Below are 21653 nucleotides of genomic sequence, written 5' to 3' on the forward strand. Positions count from 1 at the left end.
AGTTTCTCCTCTCCTGCACTGTCCCTGAGAGTAGGTTTTACCATCAGTGGTGAGCGTGACTGTGGCAGCCTTGATGGTCATTTCTCGCTCTTTTAACATACTCTTCAGTGACTCTGAGGAAGAAATTCGGAACGAGAGCCTTGGGAGTCAGTTAACGCTGTAGCAAACTGTTGCTTTAGAGTTAGGTGGTCTTGGACTCGAGACTTGTTCCTGAGATTGGAACACAGTCCTTGCTGGTGCCTCTGTGGTGCTGCAGGAGTACTGCACTATCAGCAATGTTGTCCTGTGGACGAGATATTAAAGCAAAGCCTCACAGCCTTCTCAGGTGGATGGGACATTTCCCTGCCATTTTTCCAAATAAGAGTGTTAGTGCCCTGCTCGACCTCCACCTTTCAATCAACATCATAAAAGTGAAGGTAACTGCCCTTCCCTCAAGGGGCATCAACATCTACTATCCATTCCACCTGCTATGGAGAAGATGGTGCTGGGTTGTCTTCTAGAACTTCTGCAGTCCGTGTGATTAAAATCCTCCCAGTGGATAGGGTTCAAAGCCAACAGCAATGAAGGAACATTTGATCAAGTAATGCATCAAGAAACCCTGGCAACTGGAGTCAGTGGGAATCAAGGGGACACCTTCTGCTGGTTGGAGTCATTCCAAGCACAAAGGAAGATGGTTGTGGTGGTTGGAGGTCAATCATCGCAGCCCAGGACATCCCTGCTGGGGTTTCTCAGGGTAGTGTCCTGGGCCCAGTCATCTTCAGCTGCTTCACCAATTACCTTCCCTCAGTCAGAAGGTCAGAAGTAGGAATGTTCACTGACTGCACAATGTTCAGCACCATTCACGACTCCTCAGATAATGAAGCAGTCCACAATGGATGCTGCAGGACTTGGACAAATATCCAGGCCTGGGCTGATTGGTGACATTCACATCACACAAGTGCCAGGGAATGACAATATCCAACAGGAGAAAATCCAGCAATCCTGACCTTCAATGACATTACCATCACTGAATCCCTCACTGTCAATGTCCTGGGGGTTCCCACTGACCAGAAACTGACCTGGGGTAACCATATACACAATGTGGCCACAAGGGCAGGTCAGAGGCTGGGAACCCTGTGGTGAGTAACTCACCTCCTAACTCCCCACGGCCTGTCTATAAGGCTCAGGTCAGGAGTGTGAGGGAACACTCTCCACTGGCCTGACTGAGTGCAGTTTCAACACTCAGGAAGCTTGACACCACACAGGACACAGCAGCCCCCTTGATAGGCTCCCCATCCACACCCACTCACTTAATCCACCACCCACACACAGAGCAGCAGTGTGGACCATCTACAGGATGCACTGCAGCAACTCACCAAGACTTCTCAGATAGCACCTTCCAAACCCACCCCCCTACCAGCTAGAAGGACAAGGGCAGTAAAAGCACGGGGAACACCCCCTGGAAGTTGCCCTCCAAACCACACCCCATCCTGACCTGGAAATATATCGCCGTTCCTTCACCGTCACTGGGTCAGAATCCTGGAACTCCCTCCCTAATAACATTGTGGCTACACCCACACCTCAAGAACCGAAGCAGTTCAAGGCGGCAGCTCACCACCACCTTCTCAGGGGCAGCTAGGGACGGGCAATTAAATGCTGGCTCAGGCTGTGAAGTCCACATTCAAGGAATTGAAAAGATTATTTCATAACATTTATGGGATCTTTCTGCAGTCACACTGGCTGTTCTGTTCTCCTGCCTTATAATATCAAGTACAGTTCAAATAGAGGAACTTCCATTATAAAGAGCTTTCTATGTAGTGAAAATATCCCAGTATGTTTCACAGGAGCACAGACGGTTATAAAGCACTTTGGATTATTCGAGTAGTGCTTGGTACTATGTCAATGTAAGCTTGTTCTTTATTGATGCCCATGACAGGCCACTGAGGTGGTGTGGTTTCTGCAGGAGGTAGGACTTGAAGTTCATGCTCTTCTTGGTTCTGAGCTATGAATGAACAAGCAGTCCCCAGATTACAACAGGGTTGCGTTTCTGAGAACTGTTCATAACTTGGGAGGAGCTATATACAAGCTCTCTGTCCCTGGCTGTAAGATGATGTGCCTGCCAATGAGAAGGTGGAGATGAGTAGGCTGACTGCATCACATCCATGAGCTGGGCAGGACTGTGCTACTCCAGAGTACTGCTGAGACTGACTGGCTCACCCTTCAGACCCAAGGTTCGGGCTTCAGAGAATGCCTCAGACCTCTGGGTACCATGGTCCCAGTGAGAAAACAACAGGCACTTTCCCAGGCACTCTGTACTTGTAGGCAGTGGATTTCAATCCCTTTCTCAAACCCTTCATGGCCACTCTTGTAATATCTATCTCAGCCTCCCCCTCCCCCATTTCTTGATCACCGAGCTGTGTCCTTGCAGGCATGAACTGGGCACCAGACCTGGTGAAGAGCAGCAGGTTTGCACAAGGTCTGTTTAAGCAGAGTGATGAGTTTCTGCAAAGGCCAGACATCTGGTTGACCAGAGCCTCTCTCGCTGCCTCGACCTGGAACTATGTCACGTCCTTTCATTGCTGTTGGCTCGACATCAATTCCAGAGGACAACTCAACACCACCTTCTCAGGGGCAGGTGGAATGGACAGTAAATGTTGACACTGCAAGAGGGAATTAAATGATGCCCCATGCTTTTAACTTCATTTGGTGCTTCCTCATTCTTTAACTGCTTTTAAGAAGTGAAGACTGTCCATGTTGCAGCAAACAGCCCCTCCTGCCTTGGGAATACAGTGGCTGAGGAAGAGGGAGGTGTTGGCCCTGTGACCGACTGGTGACAGGTTTCACATCATTTGCAGCATGAACGGTCCATTTAGCCCAGCTGGTGTTAATGCTGAATAACGCCTCCCTTCACTGCAGCCGATCCACGTCGTATTTCACAGCCGGTCCCTGGGCCCTGCCCTGATCATCTGCTCTTTCACTGACGCAGGCCTGGTTTAGTGTGTGGCAGGTAGACTGGTGGAAGACGTTCCTTAGATTCCTGATCCTCTGCATCCAGTTCATCCCTCCTTCTATCAGAAAACAAACTTTGATCCGGTGCACACACCCCGGTTTCTCCACCCTCCCTGAAGGAGAACAGATTGAACTCGTTTGCCTGACGTCTATCTTCTCAGCTCACTGATCTAAGACCTAGATCTGTCTTCATTGTTCATCAAATCCTTCCCACTGCCCCGTCTCTTTGGAAAGCTTCCCCTTGACTGACTGCACCGTTCTCAGCATCATTAGTTTTCACAATTACTGTACATTCACATGGAAAGTGAAAAAGTCCCTCCCTACTGCAGTATCTTTAATGTTATCTAATAGCTTCTTTACAAAGACAGACGTTCTGGAAACTTCCCCCAAGTGTGGGATTCAAGCAGGGACAACTGTGCCTTCCTTCACAGAGCACCCCACAGGAGCATTATCCCATGGAATTTGTCACCAGTCCCCGTGTGTAGTTGTGTGGGGCAGGCAATCAAAAGCTGTCCCAAGAAGGAAGGTTGCAAGGTGTGGGACTATTAGAGGACAAGAAAAGTTTGGGAAGCTGAGGACGCAGCCACCTGTGCTGGAGCAGTTAAAGTGGAGTTTGCAGAAGAGACCAGAATTGAAGGAGTGGAGATCTCAGAGGTTGTTGAGTTGGTTAAGGCACGATGCCCATAATATCGGGTTTACTCGCACTACACATTAACACCGTCTTTTGAGTTCAGTTACTGTTGAAATGTTATGTTCAGTAGAAATTATGTAATATAAAAGAATTGTGGAAGGTCTCCATTCAGCCGCCGACCTGCTGGTCTCAACTGTCCAGTGAAGCTCAACATAAACTCATTCCCCAGCACTTCGTCAAACCTGACACATTGTGCACTTCCAGATTTAATGCTGAATTGGATCATTTCAGGGAATGAGCCTTTCCAGCATTTTCCGTGTTTGTTTCAGATTTCATATGTCCTGGGGTGCAGAACTGTAGGAGGAGAGATACATTAGAACACAGAACAGTACAGCACAGGACAGGCCCTTCAGCCCACCATGTTGTGTCGAACTACTTAAACCAATGACTCCTAATCAAATTGATGACTCCCAATTAACTTAATCCCTCCTCCCCGCACATTGACCATATCCTCCCTTCTCTGCACATTCATGTGCCTATCTAAGAGTCTCTTAAACACTCCACTGCTGTCTGCCTCCACCACCACCCCTAGCAGTGCACCCACTGCCTTGTGTAAAAAAAAACTTGCCTCGCACATCTCCTTAGTACTATTCCCCCTCTCACATTAATCCCTCTAGTACTGGACATTTAAATCCTAGGGAGAAGATACCGGCTGTCTACTCTATCTGCCTCTCATAATTTGATAAACCTCCATCGGATCTCCCCTGAGTCTCTGCCCATATCTGGAATTAATCCATATCCTGCTGTATCCTTTGGCAATCTTCTATGCTATCCACAACACCAATCTTTGTGTTGTCTGCAAACTTACTTCATTTCAGATTTCTAGCACCTGCAGTTTCTTCCTCTTGGCTTTCCAGATGGAGTCTCCCAGATCTGTGTTCACCAGAGTTAAGAATAAGAAGCCATCTCATTGAAACATAAAATCTTGACAGAGCTGAACAGGCAGGGTACGGGAGGGTGATTCTCCTGGCTGTGGGGTGTAGAACCAGGTGCCACAGAATACACCATCAGGAGTTTAGCACTGAGGTGAGGAGAAGTTCCTTCCCTCAGGGGGTGAGGAAGCAGTGGAGGCAAGGTTGCTGAATGTATTTCAGGAGGTAGATTTCTGGGCACAAGGTGTCAAGTGAGATGGGAAAGCCGGGGAAGTGATTCTGAGATGGATGATTGGCCATGGTCGTATCCAATGGGAAGCAGGTCAAGGGGCTGAGCTGCTGATCCTGCTGTTTTTGAATGTCTCCATATGGTAAATACAGCGTGATTCTCCGTTCACACTGACCAGTGTCCCATTACCACCTCGTTCACCTCACACCATTGTCCCTTGTGTCATTAATCTCTCTCCCCTCCCCTTTGGTTCTCCTCCTCCCCTCTCACTTTCTCTGCATCTTAAGGACTTTTTATTTCTAATCTTTCCATTCCTGATGAATTAATTGAAACATTAACTCTGTTTCCCTCTCCATACATGCGTCTGACCTGCTGAGGACTTCCAGCATTTCCTGATCTTACTTCAGATTTCCAGCACCTGTAGTTTCTTCCTCCTGGCTCTGCAGATCAGAGCAGGGTTACACTGTTCTGTTGTGGGCAGCCGGTCAATTAATGTCTCAGCTGCAGCCTCCTTTACACAGCACCCCACTGCCCCCTCCCGCCAACGCCCCCTCCCTCCATCACCCCTCTGCCCCTACCGCCCCCTCCCTCCAACGTCTCTCTCCTTCTGCCACCCCTCTCCTTCCACCGCACCCTCCTTCCACCATCCCCTCCTTCCACTGCCCCCTCCCTCCACCGCCCCTCTCCCTCCCTCCACTCCCCCCTCGACCCTCCCTCCACTCCCTCTGACCCATCCCTACACTGCCCCTGACCCTCCCTACAGTGACTCCCTCGACCCTCCCTACACTCCCCCCGACCCTCCCTACACTCCCCTCGACCCTCTCCACACTGGCCCCTCCGACCCCACAATGTCCCTCTCAGCGCCTCCCTATACTGCCCCTTTCCCCACCAGTCCTCCCTACCCATCCCCCTCTCTCTGCTAATTTGTGACAGGTTGCTTGAGGTACTTTCTAATTCCTTAACGAAGAGTTCAAGCTGTTTCCCTGCCTGTTCCTGGCTGTCCTCCTGCCCCAGGTAGCGGCTCTGCCGTCCTTGGGACAGTGCCTGTTCTTTAACAGCAAGGCCCTGGTGTCAGTGACAGCTCCTCATGAGGTGGAGCAGGCCACTGTCCTCCTGAAGGCTGCTGGAAAATCCAAGTGTGGTTCATCTGTGACAGTCGTATAGACAACAAAGGGAGGATTTAAGACATTTCTGCATTGACAGCTCTTTGATTTTACATTCCACATTCTTTTTTGTTGACCTCTAATGTAGCACCAAGCAGCAGAATGTGTGTGGCCACGATATGGCACTTAGTCATTGTTTCCCTTCATCTCCTTGTTACTCTGGCTTCATGCTGCGTGTGAAATGGCCAATAAGTACAGTGAACCTTGCAAATGTGCTGCTGCCTCACCACATGTGTTCAGCTGCCTCATAAGTGGCTGTTTTTGTGCTGTAACTTGTATCTGGAGGGAGGAGAGACGAAAGCAAATGGGTGCTGCTCCACCCGAGCGCTAAAGAGAATACCTGTGGAGAAGGGGCACCGTTTCAGAACACTCCCGGCGTGTGTCGACCAGCATCGACCGTCTCTGCGCTGAGCTTCAACTGACTGATTTGAGTGACAACCAAGAACGGCAAATGCCACTGAGCTCAGTCAGCGGAGCTGTGTGGTGATTGAATCCATCCCTCAAACCAGCCAAGTGCTCTGCCTACCCTTTGTCTCCATGTGTCTGTTGGGATGTAATTTACAGTGTCATACAGCACAGAAACAGGACCTTCAGCCCATCACTTCCATGCTGACCTTGTTGCCCGTCTACACTAATCCCACATGAGGTCTGCATCCTTCGATACCTTTTCTATTCAAGTACCTGTCTAAATGTCTCTTCAACATAATAATTGTGTCTGATTCCACCACCTCCTCTGGCGGTGAGTTCCAGACATCACCCACGCTCTGTGTACAAACAAAAAAATTCTCTTCAAATCCACCTTTAAATTCCTTCCTCTCATCTTAAACATATGCCCTCTTGTTTTGATAACCCCACCATGGGAAAAATATTCTGACTATCTACTCTATCTATGCATCTTATAATTCCATAAACCCTCAGTCTCCCTCTGATGAAATCCTGTTGAAGGGTCTTGGTCCAAAATGTTTCCTGTTCATTCCCCTCCATGGATGCTGCCTGACCTGCTGTTCCTTCAGCACTTTGTGTATTGCTCCAGGTTCCAGCGTCTGCAGAATTTCTTCTCTCTCCACTGGGAGATCTTGAGTGTTGAAGTAGAGTCTCTCTATCCAATGTGAAGAAGTTCTACCGTTGGAGACTGGGTCCTGTACAGACAGTAGACAACAATGTTTGTTGCGGTTACAACACAAGATTAGACAGTATTGGGGGATGTCTGTTAGCATGGATTGAAGATTGGTTATCACATCGAAGAAATTTGGGAAGTATCACCAACACAGAGAAGGCCACGGACCAAGTGCTGGTAAATAGGACAAATCCAGATAGGCACTTGATGGTCAACATGGACAGGGTGGGACAAATTACTCTATTACTCTGAGACGACAGAATAAACGGAAGCATGTAACTGTGCCCCAATGATCAGTTCTTGGCCTCAATTGTTAGCCATCTGTAGGAATGACCTGGAGCACGGGGCAGAATGTTTGGTATCCAACTTTGCTGATGACGTGAAAATAGGTGGAGGGATTTTGCGATGAGGATACTTGGATTCTGGAACAGGACGTATGCAAGTTGAGTGAGTGGAAGCAGATAATGGAATTGACTGTGGGGAAAGGCGTAAGGTCGTTCACCATTTAAATGCAGAGACTACAGCTGAAGGAAGTACAGAGGGATCGAGGTGTCCTGGTGCATGAATCAGGCAGTTGTAGCACCGAGCTGGAAAGGCAAATGCATGCTGGCCTTTAGTGCAAGGTTTGGATTTAGAAACAGGGAAGTATTGTTGCAGTTGTACGGGGTAGTGGTGAGGCCACACCTGCAGTTTTGGACCCCTCACAAAGGACATGCGATCCAAAAGAGAGCCATTAGGCCAAGTCCTGGGGCGAGAGGGTTGTCTTACCACAAGGATCTGTATTCTGTGGAGTTTGGAAGGAAGTGTGATCTTCTTGAAGCATATACTACCCAAGGGCACATGAATGAGTGGACGTTGAGAGGCTTCCAATAGTGGGAGAACGTAAGCATTATCAGAAGATCAGAGCAGGAGGTCCCTCAGCCCCTCCCTGCCATTCAGTGTCATCATGGCTAGGGTTCATCTCATCTTCCACACCAGTTCCCCAGTTCCCCAATCTCTCAAGTTAATTTTCCTCTTTGAATACCTCCAATGATCTAATTTCCATAGTGTTCCAGGGCAGAGAATTCCAGAGATTCACCACCTTCTGTGAGAAGGAATTCCTGCACACCTCCAGTTTAAATGACCACTTCCCTAATCTTGTAATAAAGTCTCCTCTTTGGAGACTCTTCCACTAGAGGAAACATCTCCCCTGTCCTGCTGCCTCAGGACCTTGTATCTTTCAATATGATCACCCCTCTTCTCCTAACTCCCACAATAAAGGTCTAATTTCTTTAGCAGCTCGTGATGGCCTCAAATGAGGAGATAGTTACAGGGTAAGGGGCAGTTATTTCAAACTTAGGTCTGTGGGAGTTACTCAGTAAGGGGGGTGAATCTCAGTAATATCTTCTCAGAGGGCTGTGGGGGCCAGGTCAGTGGATGTGTGTAAAGAGGAGGCTGATCAATTTTTGATAATTTGCAATGGGGAACTGGCGCAGGAGAGGAGAGGAGCCGGAAGCAGGTCAGCTGTGGTCAGGTTGAATGACGGAACCATTTGAGAGGCCAGGTGACCCACTCCCGCTCCCGCTCCCGCTCCCACTCCCGCTCCTGCTCCTGGTTCCACTCCCGCTCCCGCTCCTGCTCCTGGTTCCACTCCCACTCCCGCTCCCGGTTCCACTCCCGCTCCCGCTCCCGGTTCCACTCCCGCTCCTGCTCCTGGTTCCACTCCCACTCCCGCTCCCGGTTCCACTCCCGCTCCTGCTCCTGGTTCCACTCCCACTCCCGCTCCCGGTTCCACTCCCGCTCCCGCTCCCGCTCCCGGTTCCACTCCTGCTCCTGCTCCTGGTTCCACTCCCGCTCCTGGTTCCACTCCTGCTCCTGCTCCCACTCCCGCTCCCGCTCCCGGTTCCACTCCCACTCCTGCTCCTGGTTCCACTCCCACTCCCACTCCCGCTCCTGCTCCCGCTCCCGGTTCCACTCCCTCTCCTGCTCCCGGTTCCACTCCTGCTCCTGGTCCCACTCCCGCTCCCACTCCTGCTCCCGCTCCCAGTTCCACTCCCGCTCCCGGTTCCACTCCCACTCCCGCTCCCGGTTCCACTCCCTCTCCCGCTCCCGGTTCCACTCCCTCTCCCGCTCCCGGTTCCACTCCCGCTCCCGGTCCCACTCCCACTCCCGCTCCCGGTTCCACTCCCACTCCTGCTCCTGGTTCCACTCCCACTCCCGCTCCCGGTTCCACTCCCTCTCCCGCTCCCGGTTCCACTCCCGCTCCCGGTTCCACTCCCACTCCCACTCCTGCTCCTGGTTCCACTCCCCCTCCCACTCCCAGTTCCACTCCCCCTCTGACTCCCACTTTCTTGTCCACAGGGATCCTATTTCTAGAGTGTATAGCTCCCACGGTATCCCCAGGAATTGCAGCAAGCTCGTATGCTAAACAGATCAGGCGGTTGTGCGTTCCTGTGGTCTGATGAACGGGACGGTACAGAAGGAGGTGAATGGAGATGATGATAGCAAAGTCTCTTGATCAGAGCGGTGTTTGTTCAGATTGCTGCAGCACGTGGGTGAGTTAGGTATCACGAATGGCGTGCATAAACTCAGCTGTACTCCTCAACCCACATCCTCTACCAACTCACAGGCAAACAGGAACCACCAGCTGCAGGTTCCCCTCCTGGATGTACACCCCCACGGACTTGGGAATATATCACTGCAGGGTCTCAATCCTGGCACTTGCTACCCAGCAGTTCTTGGAGCACCTTCACCTGAAGGACACACCGGTTCAACGAGCTGACACTCCTCCACCACTGGCAGTCATTAGTAATGGCCAATAGAGATGGGATATGGAGTTAGGGAAGTCTTGCTGCAACTGTACGGGGCATTGGTCAAACGGCACCTGGAGTCATGCGTCCAGTGTGGTCATTTTATTCAAGGGAGACGTTTGTCAGAGAGCCCCTTTCTGTGCTGCTGGAACTCTTTGGCCCATCCAGTCTATGCCGCTCACCCTCTTCTCCATGGACTCCAGTCTACATTTCTCGCTGCCTTGGTAAAGCAGCCAGCATAATCAAAGACCTCACCCACCTGGGATATTCCCTCTTCTCCCCTCTCCCATTGGGCAGAAGATACAAAAGCCTGAAAGCACGTACCACCAGGCTCAAGGAAAGCTTCTACCCCGCTGTTATAAGACTATTGTACGGTTCCCTAGTACGGTAAGATGGAATCTTGACCTCACAATCTACCTTGTTACAGCCTTGCACCTTATTGTCTACCCGCACTGCACTTTCTCTGTAGCTATGACACTTTACTCTGCATTCTGTTATTTTACTTTGTACTACCTCAATGCACTGTGTAATGAATTGATCTGTGTGAACAGTATGCAAGACACGTTTTTCCCTGTACCTCGGTACACGTGACAATAATATTCCGATTCCAATTCCACCTTTTTACCCATCTACATGAATCCTACTTGCCCATATTAGGTGTGTATCCTTCCCTGCCTTGCCTGTTCAAGTACCTGTCTAAATGTATGTTAAACTAGTGAACTGACTCCACCACCTCCTCTGGCAGCACGTTCCAGGTATCAACCACTCTCTGGGTAAAACAAAACATACCCCTCAGATTCCCTTCAGCACTCCTCCCCCTCACCTTAAACCTGTGCCTTCTTGGTTTTGATATCCCTACCATGGGAACAAGATTTTGACTATCTGCCCTGTCTATGCCTCTCAATCTTGTACACCTCTCTCTGGTCACCCCTCAGCCACCTTCGTTCCAGGGGATACAAGCCCAGCCTGTCCAGTCCCTCCCCATAACTAAAGTCCTCCAATCCTGGTGAACCTCCTCTGCACTCTGTCCAGCAGTTCACAGAAGGTTCACTGGGATGAGAGGGTTGTCTGATGAGGAATAACTGAATGTTTGAGTCTACACTGGAGTTTGGAAGAATAAGAGGTGATCTCACTGAAACCTGTAGAATTCTGGACGGATTTGATGAGGTATTTGCTGAGAGAACAATTCCCCTTGAGGTGGATTCTTGGATGAAAGGGCAAAGCTCTGAAGTAAAGGTGAGGAAGAATTTCTTCTCCGAGAGCTGTGCAAGCAGTAACATCAGATATATTCATTGCTGAGATAGGTCTTTGGTCTCTGGGAGAGTTATAGGAACAGACAGGAAAGTGGAGCTGAGGCCAAAGGCAGGAGAGATCTCTAATCATTACTGCTAATTGTCAACGACTGAACAAACCCCAGAACAGCACAGTCTCTCAGGCCAGTTGGCGTTCTGGGGCATTTGGGAACAGGGAATCGTTGTCTCCCTGGCTGCTGGGAGCTGCAGTGTTGGGACTTGCAGGGATGTGGCTCCCTCTCTTGGAAGCAGGGGGACTCCCATGTTATCGACTCTGCAGCTGTGCTCACACTAACCTGCCTGTACTGTGGTACCAGGTACTCAGTGTTCGAATGTCCGCTTCCTCCTGCACCCCACAACAAACACACAAACCCAGAGCCTGGCCCAGGCTCGTGAGGCAGACAGCTGGGGACGGATAGCAGTAAACATTGTCACAGGAGACGGGGGGGGGGGGGGGGGGGTGAGGGGAAGGGGGAGGGAGGGTAGGGGAGGGAGAGAGGGGGAGGGGGAGAGGGGAAGGGGAGAGATGGGGAAGAAGGAGGGAGGGGAAGGGAGGGAGGGGAAGAGGGGGGCAGGTGGGTGGAGAGGGAAGGAAGGAGGGGGGAGTGTGGTAGAAGGGGACAGGGGAAAGAGGGGGGAGGGACAGGAGGGGGAGTGAGAGGAGGGACGGGGAGATGAGAGAGGGGGACGGAGGGAGGTGAGAGGGGGATGGGGAGGTGAGAGGGGGACGGGGGAGGTGAGAGATGGGGACGGAGGGAGGTGAGAGGGGGACGGGGAGGTGAGAGGGGGACGGGGAGGTGAGAGAGGGGGACAGTGGGGAGGGTAGAAGGAGAGATAGGGATAATACAGAGAGGGAAGTGGGTGCGGGTGAGAGGGGGATACTGAGCCTCCATTCTGACTGGAAGGTGAATGGCAGCTGATCTGCTCCTCAATCCCATCCACCCGCCTTGGTTCGACAGCTCTCAGGTTGTTAGTGGGCAGCCATCTCACCCCGAGTGCTCTCATTCCAAGCCCTGTGCTGTCAGGTGGAGGTGTGTGTAGATCTGCACGCGCCTCACTGTGAGGAATGCTTCTGACATCAGCCCTCGGGCATGGCTTTGAGGTTCTGCTCCTTATTCTGAACTCCCTCCAGAGGAAATCTCTTCCCTCTATCCTCTCAAGTCCTTAAATCACTTGACGCAGCAGAGTACTGCTCTTCACGTATGTGTATGAACTTCGGACAGGCGTGTTGTGTACGGCCCTTCATGCCTCTCCATCAGAACCATTGCTGACTGATGTATCCTCACCTCTGCACCAGCCCATCGCTTATAGAGAACTGTAGCCGCTGCCTGAACAATATTCACACTCTGCTTCTACCGTCCTCCGAGGAAGAGTTCCAAAGACTCGAGGCCCTCTGAGAAAAAAATTCAGATTTCTTTATGACATAGAAGGCCATTCAGCCCCTCAATCTATGTTGACTCTTGGACTAAAGCCACCAGTCCCACTCCCCAGAAGTCTATTCCCTCTGATGTGCCATCAACTGCACCTCCTGCACACCAGGAGTAATCCACAGCAGCCAACCAACCGGCACATCTTTGGGACATGGGATGAAACCAGAGAATGGGGGTGGGTGAGGTAGCCCACACCCACACCCACACCCCACACCCACACCCACACCCACACCCCACACCTACACCCACACCCACACCATCACAGGGGAACGTTCAAACTGCACACAGACCATCTTGATTATATTTCCGAGGTAGAACAAGGAAGGTCAATAAGGGATTCCGGTTGGGCAGTCTACACGGATTTCAGCTGGGGTTCTGAGGTCCCATCTGGTAGGCTGGTCGCTAAGGTAGAGGCACATGGGATCCCAGGGAGAAGGGCAGGGAGGGTGGAAGCAGAGGGGAGTGATGGAGCACTGTGACTGGGAGGCTGTTAGCTGTGGGATTCCACAAGGTGCACAGCGTCCCTGCTTGTTTTCCAGACCGTTGGTGCTTTGGATTTACATCTGTGGGAACGAGAAAGGAATTTGCAATAAGGGGCTGTGGGGAAAGGTGGAAGAGTGACACAGCAGGAGCCCTGACCACTCCCCTCTCCGATACAGGAGGTCCTGTACAACACTGGACTGCTGACAATCCTACTGTGGGGCAGGCGACCAGAAACTTGTCAGCAGGATAGGTTTTTGTAGATTATCAAGTCATACAGCCCTTCGGCCCACTGAGTCCATGCTGACCATCAAACTCCCATCGATTTCACCCCCTCCTGATCTCACCACTCACCCACACACTGGGGGCAATTCTCCACTGTGCTGCCCCTCTGGCAGGGTGAGAGGTAGAGGCTGTTCCCACTCCCCCCTCACCCAGATCCACCCATCTCTGCCAGCTCTTGCTCTCCCCCTTCCCCTACTTCTCCGTACCGACTGTCTCCTTCCATCCCTCAGCCCCGATGGAGGGTCTCGACCCGATACATTGACCGTCCACTTCTCTCCACAGAAGCTGCCCAACCCACTGTTCCTCCAGTGCTCTGTGTTTTCACCCCTAGATCCAGAATCTCCCAGAAGAGACGTTCCCCAGCCCCACCCTGCCCCCCGACGTCCCCCCTCCCCCTACTCCGCCCCCCAACGTCCCCCCTCCCCGACCCCCCCCACTAACTCCCCCCCACCGACGTCCCCCCCACCGACGTCCACCCGCCGACGTCCCCCCCACCGACGTCCACCCGCCGACATCCACCCCCTCCGAATTCCCCCCCCTTCCCCCCACCGCTGTCCTCCTTCCCCCCCACCTCCTGCCAACACCCCCCGGATCTTGGTTGTTTCAATTGGTTGTGTGGATCCTGTCCCTTGAAGTCCAACCCTGGACCGTACGGTGCCCATCAGTTCATTCATCACAGTTCGGAACCGGTTCCCCACCCTCCAAACCCTCCACATCTTTGCTGAGGGGCTGTGACCAGAAATGCAGATGGTGATCTCTGTGGAGAAACCGTCCTCATTGTGGGGGGGGTGGTAGTAACCAGCCCAGGTCCCTGAGTGTGAAGGTGATTGGCAAAAGAAGCAAAGGTGAAGTGAACAAACGGTTCAGACGTCGAGTGGTTGGTCTGCGAGATGGAGTCATGGAAGCAGACACTTGTGGTGTTCAGCAGGGAGTTGGACGCAGGTGGGGAGAGGATGGTGGGTGGCAGTAGCTGGATTGCCCTGCCCTAGAGTTGGCATGGTCCCCATCCATCACCATCCTGTGATTTGTGGGCCCAACCAGAGCCCTGGATTAAAGGAATGCAACTTTCAACCCTTTTGTGTTTCTGTCTCCTGAGATAAATGTACAGATGTCTAACACATTCATGTGAAATTTGCTGTCAGCTAGTTTAGCAGGCTGTCAACATGGTTATTTCAAGCTGGCGGAAGAGGGATTTGATACACGTTGTGCTGGCATTTATACAACAATATTGCACTGTGAATTATTGGCTCTAATTCCTTCAGTATTGAATTTTCCACATCGCTGACACTCGTCACCAAACGGAAGCTGCTGAAGGTCAGGTGGCAGTGTCTCAACCTGCTGCCATTTCACCGAGCTTCAACATTCTCCTCCTGCCTTTCCCCTCAGCAAACTTCCCAACAACCGGACTGTTGAGACATGATAGGGAGGAAGTAAAAGAGGGGGCATTGCAGTATTGTTTAAGGAGACCGTCCCTGCTGTAACGGGGGAGGATGTCCAAGAAGGCTTTTCAAATGAGGCCAACTGGGTACAAACAAAAGGGGACGATCACTGTGCTGGGATTGAATCACAGGCCTCACAGCCGTCAGCAGGAGACAGAGGAACAGACAGAGGTGAGAAGAGGTCTGTAGTAGTAGGGGATTCCAATTTCCCAATATTACCTCAGATCGCCTTGGAGGGCAAGCCAAGAGGGGACGAAATGTTGAATCCAGGGGATGTAGATAATCCTACTGGAGAAGGGGCAGTACTGGACCTAATGTTAGGGAATGTCACCTGGAGTTGGCTCCCAAAGTCTGTAGGAGAGCATTTTGGAGACAGTGACCACAGTTCTATCAGGTAATTATGGAAAGAGATAAGGGTAGTCTGGAAGCTAATCTGCAGACTTCAATACCTGGCAAACGTGGGCCAAGAGCAGCTACTTCCGGGTACGTCTCCATCCAACAAGTGGGAATCTTCTAAAAGTGAAATAGTGAGAGTTCAGGGCTGGCATATTGCTGTAAGTTTGGAAGGTGGGGAAGGAAATCTGGGAGGACAGTGGATCTCAAGGGTTTGAAGAAGATAAAAAAGGAAGCATGTGGCAGGTAAAGAGAAGTGAGAATAGGGCAGCCCTTCAGGGGTACAGAATGTGTCAGCGGCATTTAACACAAATTAGGAGGGCAGAGAGGGGCCACAAAATATAATTGGCAAGATAAGATTAAAGAAAATTCCAAGGTAGCTTATAAACAAACTAAGAGCAAGAAGGTGACCAGGGAAAGTGTAGAACCCATTAGAGAATAAAGGGGCGACCTGTGTGTGGAGCCGGAGGATGCGGGTCACATCTGCACTCAGTAAGGGAGAAAGACAGAAGCTGGAGATTTCAGAGAGGGGCGTGGGGATATTCTAGAGCATGTGAACATTTCTGACATACCTTAGAGGGCATAAAGGTGGTTGTCCTTGGTCCTGACGAGGTATCCCTGGCCCTGACGAGGTATCCCTGGCCCTGATGAGGTGTCCCTGGTCCTGACGGTTTAAGCCTCATCTCGCCATTAGTCAATGTTTCAGCTTGAGTGTACTGGTTAGCATAATGCTTTACAGCACCAGCAACCCGGGTTCAATTCCAGCCACTGTCTGTAAGGAGTTTGTACGTTCTCCCTGTGTCTGCGTGGGTTTCCTCCGGGTGCTCCGGTTTCCTACCACATTCCAAAGGCATACAGGTTAGGAAGTTGTGGGCATGCTATGTTGGCACCAGAAGCGTGGTGACACTTGCGGGCTGCACTCAGAACATTCTCAGTAATGCAAAAAGACCCATTTCGCTGTGTGTTTTGATGTGCACATGACTTATAAATAAATATCTTAAATCTTAATCTTAAATCTTCATCAGAATAGACTTTTGTTTCAGATTTGTTTTACATTATTCACCACTAAGCTTTTCTCTCCATCACATAATTTTCTGCAAGGATACTGTCCCTTTTAATTCCATTAGCTTTAGCTTTTCCAGCAGATGTGTGCTCTCACCTCAGGTCTGTGTCCTTTCACTCACTCTCAATCGTGTCCTCTGTCTCCATAGTTGAAGTCCTCTTATCCTGGCAAATCTCCTCTGCGCTCTCTCCAGCACACCACACCCTTCCTGGAGTATGGTGACTAACACAACACAATACACCAGCTGTGGTCTTACCAGTGTTTTGTCAAGTTGCCACATAATATCACAACCTGTATCTCCTGTGCCCCAGTCTATGAAGACAGGAGTGTCATCTGCCCTCTTCTCCACCCTGTCTACTTATGTTGCCACTTTCAAGGACTTGAGCCACGAGGTCCCTCTGTACATCAACGATCCTTGGTGCCCCACCATTTACTGTGTATGTCCTATCCCTATTTGACTTCCCAAAATGCATTACCTCACACTATCTCCTCACACCATTCCTGATGCAGGTTTTCAACCCAAAACATCAACAATTCCTTTCCCCCACAGATGCTGCTCGACCCGCTGAGTTCCTCCAGCAGATTGTGTGTTGCGCCAGATTCCAGCATCTGCCATTTCTGGTGTCACCTCACACTATCTTCCATCCCCTCAGAGTTGTGTACATGTCAGGTCACTGCTTGTGTGAGTGGTAGAACCCCCGGGGAGTTAATGGGAATGTGGGGATGGTGAAATGGAATTAACGTAGGATGATTGCAGATAATTGTTGATGGTTGCTGCAGACTTCATGGATGTTTTTGTGCTGTGGGACTCTATGCTAGTGCGGTGTTATATTTGAACTTCAGGCTTGTATTCTTCTGATTAGTTAGGTACACATGATACCAATATCAACCCTTGGTGGGCTGTAATCTCGCCTCTCCCGTCAATGGTTCCACTCCAGAGATTATGTAAAACCCAGGCACACTGTCCCAATGCAGTACCGTGTAGGTGTTGCTCAGATGAAACATTAAATTATCCACAGACAATGGGTCCTTAATATTCCAGAGCAGAGCAGGAAGCTTCTCCCCCACGTACTTAACCCTGATCCAAAATCAGTACCGCCTCGTACGGTTGCTGTTGGTATCTTGTGCTGAAATCAGCTGCTGTGTTTGCACAAATCTTTATGATGCTTTGCCTCAAATACGTCAACAGCTACTTCTGTGTGACGACTTTTTAAATGCTGAGAAATTGAAATTTAACAGACTTTATTAAGGGAAGATTTACAGGCAGAAGATAATGTAGGCCATTTGGCCCTTTGCCCCTGCTTGCCACCCAGTTGATCATGGCTGTTCCCCTCCCTCTTGGTATTGGTATTGGTTTAGTATTGTCACTTGTACTGAGGTACAGTGAAAAGCTTGTCTTACAAACCAATCGTACAGGTCAATTCATTACACAGTGCAGTTAAATTGAGTTAGTATAGAGTGCATTGATGTAGTACAGGTAAAAACAGTAACAGTACAGAATAAAGTGTCACAGCTACAGAGAAAGTGCAGTGCAATAAGGTGCAAGGTCACAACAAGGTAGATCATGAGGTCATAGTCCATCTCGTTGTATAAGGGAACCATTCAATAGTCTTATTACAGTGGGGTAGAAGCTGTCCTTAAGTCTACTCTCCCCATACCTCTTAATGTCTGTTGTGTCTAGGAATCTCAGAATCAGAATCAGGTTTATTATCACTAACTTACATGATGTTAAATTTGTTGTTTTGGGGCAGTGGTACAGTGCAAAGACATAAAATTAATATTAATTACAAAATAAATAAATAGTGCAAGAAACAGGAATAACGAGGTAGTGTTCATGGGTTCATGGACCGTTCAGAAATCTGATGGCAGAGGGGAAGACGCTGTTCCTGAAACATTGAGTGTGGGTCTGTACCTCCTCCCCGATGGTAGTAACGAGAAGAGGGCGTGTCCCGGATGGTGAGGGTCCTTAGTGATGGATGCCGCCTTCTTGAGGCACCGCCTCTTGAAGATGTCCTCGATGGTGGTGAAGCGCCAGTGTCAGCCAGTGAGCTTCAGGTGTTACTTGGATTTAATATTCACTGCTTAACTTATTGGGATACATCGATGAATTCAGTTGTGCCAACTCAGCTGAAAGCAAACAACTGTTTTGTTCCGAAGGTGGTGATTGGGGATGATACTGGAAGGCAGCTATACCGCATCTCCCCGTGGGCACGGTACGTCACCCGGCAGGTGGCTGCCCAGACCTATGACTGGCTGCACTGGGATCCACCCCACCGATACCTGGTAAGCAGTTTGTTTGTATTCATTCTTTATTGATACCTTTGAAGGAAACACTGTCATGGGCGGTACTTTTAAGCAGTTGTTCTCAGTTTTCATCTTCTGACTGAAGTACTTTGACCTACATTTTGACACATCAGTGTTCTAAAACTTTCCACAAAGCAAAACAAAATGTCAGGATGAATTTTGCTTTGGAATTTTGGAGATCCGAGAGGCAAGTTTTTCACACGGAGGGTGGTGGGTGTGTGGAACGAGCTGCCAGAGGGAATGGTAGAGGTGGGTACAGTTACAGCGTTTAAAAGACGTTTGGACAGGTCCATGGATGGAAAAGGTTTAAGGAGATATGGGCCAAAGGCGGGCAAATGGGCCTGGAAACGCATCAGGAGCGGCGAGGACGATGTGGGCTGGAAGGGCCCGTTTCTGTGCTGTATGATTCTATGATTCCATGAAATAAAGTAAGGCTCGCAGCATTTGAAGTTATTTTTGTACAAATCAGACAGCCACTTACTACACGACTGATTATGGAGCTTGGTGCCTGAGGCGACCAGCCCCTGTGGGAACAGCAACACCAGAGATACACTGGTTCTGCTTCACTCATGGAATCAAACTGATTCAAAGCCAGAGCTTGTCCATTCCAATCCAGCAGCCACTGTCAGACATTGCTACAGCAATGCACATTAACTATTGTTGTTGGCGACCTTTGACAGCAGGGACAGAGGAAGTCAGAGGGCAGGTGTGGCATTTCCTGTGGATGTTGACCCGTCTCACCCAGCCTGAACCCAGCAAGGTGTTCCCCACCCTGGGGCTGGTCACAAACCTGGCCCACCTCCCCACCCACACACACCTATCCCACTCACCCACCTCCCCACCCACACACACCTACCCCACTCACCCACCTCCCCCCTCCACACCCCCACATTCCCCACCCACACACACCTACCCACCCCCCTCCCACACCCCCCACATTCCCCACCCTCACAACCTACCCACACACCCACCCAATCTACCCCATCTGCACCCAACCCCCACCCACACTCCCCACATTCTCCATCCATGCACCTACCCCATTCCCCACCCCCACACACACCTGGCCCACGTACCCAATCCCCACCCACACACCTGGCCCACATACCTGATCCCCATCCCCACACACACCTGGCCCACGTACCCAATCCCCACCCTCCCACACACACCTGGCCCACGTACCCAATCCCCACCCTCCCCCACACACCTGGCCCACGTACCTGATCCCACCCTCCCCCACACACCTGGCCCACGTACCTGATCCCCATCCACCCTCACACACCTGGCCCACGTACCTGATCTCCATCCACCCTCACACACCTGGCCCACGTACCTGATCTCCACCCACCCTCACACATGGCCCATGTACCTGATCCCCACCCTTCCCCACGCACCTGATCCCCACCCATACACCTGGCCCACGTACCTGATCCCCACCCACCTCGCTACATGCTGACCCACCATCTCCAGCCATATATACATCAGGAGGGACTGTGGAATACCGTAAATCCGGCTGACGTGACCAATGACGTGCACACCCTGATGCTCCGTTTTGTCCAGTGATACCAGTCTCAGTGAAATCAGTGTCAAGCAAGGCTGCATCATCACCCAGCACCTTCTCAGTCTATGTTACCGCAGTGTTGCACCTTTTCTCCAACAAACCACCCATGGGAGCAGAGCTCCAGAATAAAGTTCGGGCAGGCACTGTAGTGTAACGGTTAGCGTAACACTATTACAGCACCAGTGACCTGGGTTGAATTCCCACAGCTGTCTGTAAAGAGTTTGTATGTTCTCCCCATTTCCTCCCAGTGCTCCAGTTTCCTCCCACATTCCAAAGGTGTACAGGTTCCAGTTCTGGTCGCCTCATTATAGGAAGGATGTGGAGGCGTTGGAAAGGGTGCAGAGGAGATGTACCAGGATGTTGCCTGGATTGGAGAGTATGGGTTATGAGGAGAGACTAAGGGAGCTGGGGCTTTACTCATTGAAGAGAAGGAAGATGAGGGGAGACATGAGAGAGGTATACAAAATATTAAGAGGAATAGATAGAGTGGACAGCCAGCACCTCTTTCCCAGGGCACCAGTGCTCAATACAAGAGGACATGGCTTTAAGGTAATGGGTGGGAAGTTCAAGGGAGACGTCAGAGGAAGGTTTTTCACCCAGAGAGTGTTTGGTGCATGGAATGCGCTGCCTGGGGTGGTGGTGGAGGCTGATATGTTGGTCAAGTTCAAGAGATTGTTAGATAAGCATATGGAGGAATTTAAGATAGAGGGATATGTGGGAGGAAGGGGTTAGATAGTCTTAGGTGTGTTTTAAAGGTCAGCACAACATGGTGGGCCGAAGGGCCTGTGTTGTGCTGTGTTGTTCTATGGTTCTATGGTTCTGTGAGTTAGGAAGTTGTGGGTGTGCTATGTCAGCGCCAGAAGCGTGGCAACACTTGCGGGCTGCCCCCAGAACATTCTGCGCAAAAGGTGCATTTCACTGTGTGTTGCGATGTACGTGACTCATAAAGAGATCTTACAAGTTCTCCTGAACTTCAGTGGCAGGGGTCCAGTGTGTAGGTGACGTGGGTCGCTTGCCCCAAGGACGATCTGCAAGCGACTGTCATCCCATTGAGGAGGCGCGGAGTCAGAGGAGGCTTGCTGAGACTGCTGGTCTTCTACATCGTTCCCCAGCACTGTCCCCACATTCCTCCGTTCCCTGAACATCTGGAGATCTTTGGACTTCTGTTGTGAATGTACTCGGTGAGCTTCGGGGTGAAGAACCCTTTCCTCACCTCAGTCCCAGGCAGCCGACTCTGGTCCCACACTCCTCAGTTAAGGAAAACATTCTGTACAAGAGACAGAAAGCTGCGAAGCCAGTGCTGATTATGGGATTTGTTTAGATAGCTACTTGTGGTTGGAATTTTTCGAAGCTGTTATCCTGTGACTCTATCCTCTCTACATTTAGCCTGTCAAGTCCTTAAACAATTTTGTAAGTATCAGTGAGATCTCTTCTCATTATTCTATTCAACATCTCTTCCTACGGATCCTGTGGATTCAAAGTCATCAAAACCAAAGTGGAAGCAAAATTATCCTCGATCATGAGGGAGTGTCAAACAAGGAGAAGGGTAGGATATTGGTG

The 21653-nt window shown here is 50.6% G+C and overlaps 1 protein-coding gene across 4 annotated transcripts in view; it reads left to right on the forward strand.

The window, feature by feature from the left end:
• The window catches only part of gbe1b (glucan (1,4-alpha-), branching enzyme 1b), a 394510-nt gene that overhangs the window by 182870 nt on the left and 189987 nt on the right, over positions 1-21653 (forward strand). For all 4 annotated transcript variants that reach the window (XM_052014127.1, XM_052014129.1, XM_052014128.1 and 1 more), the window contains exon 4: positions 18389-18514. In XM_052014127.1, the coding sequence (XP_051870087.1) occupies positions 18389-18514 (126 nt within the window). The remainder of the gene's footprint in view (positions 1-18388; positions 18515-21653) is intronic.

Source organism: Pristis pectinata, chromosome 4 (genome assembly GCF_009764475.1).
Source record: "Pristis pectinata isolate sPriPec2 chromosome 4, sPriPec2.1.pri, whole genome shotgun sequence".
Classification (NCBI taxonomy): Eukaryota; Metazoa; Chordata; class Chondrichthyes; order Rhinopristiformes; family Pristidae; genus Pristis; species Pristis pectinata.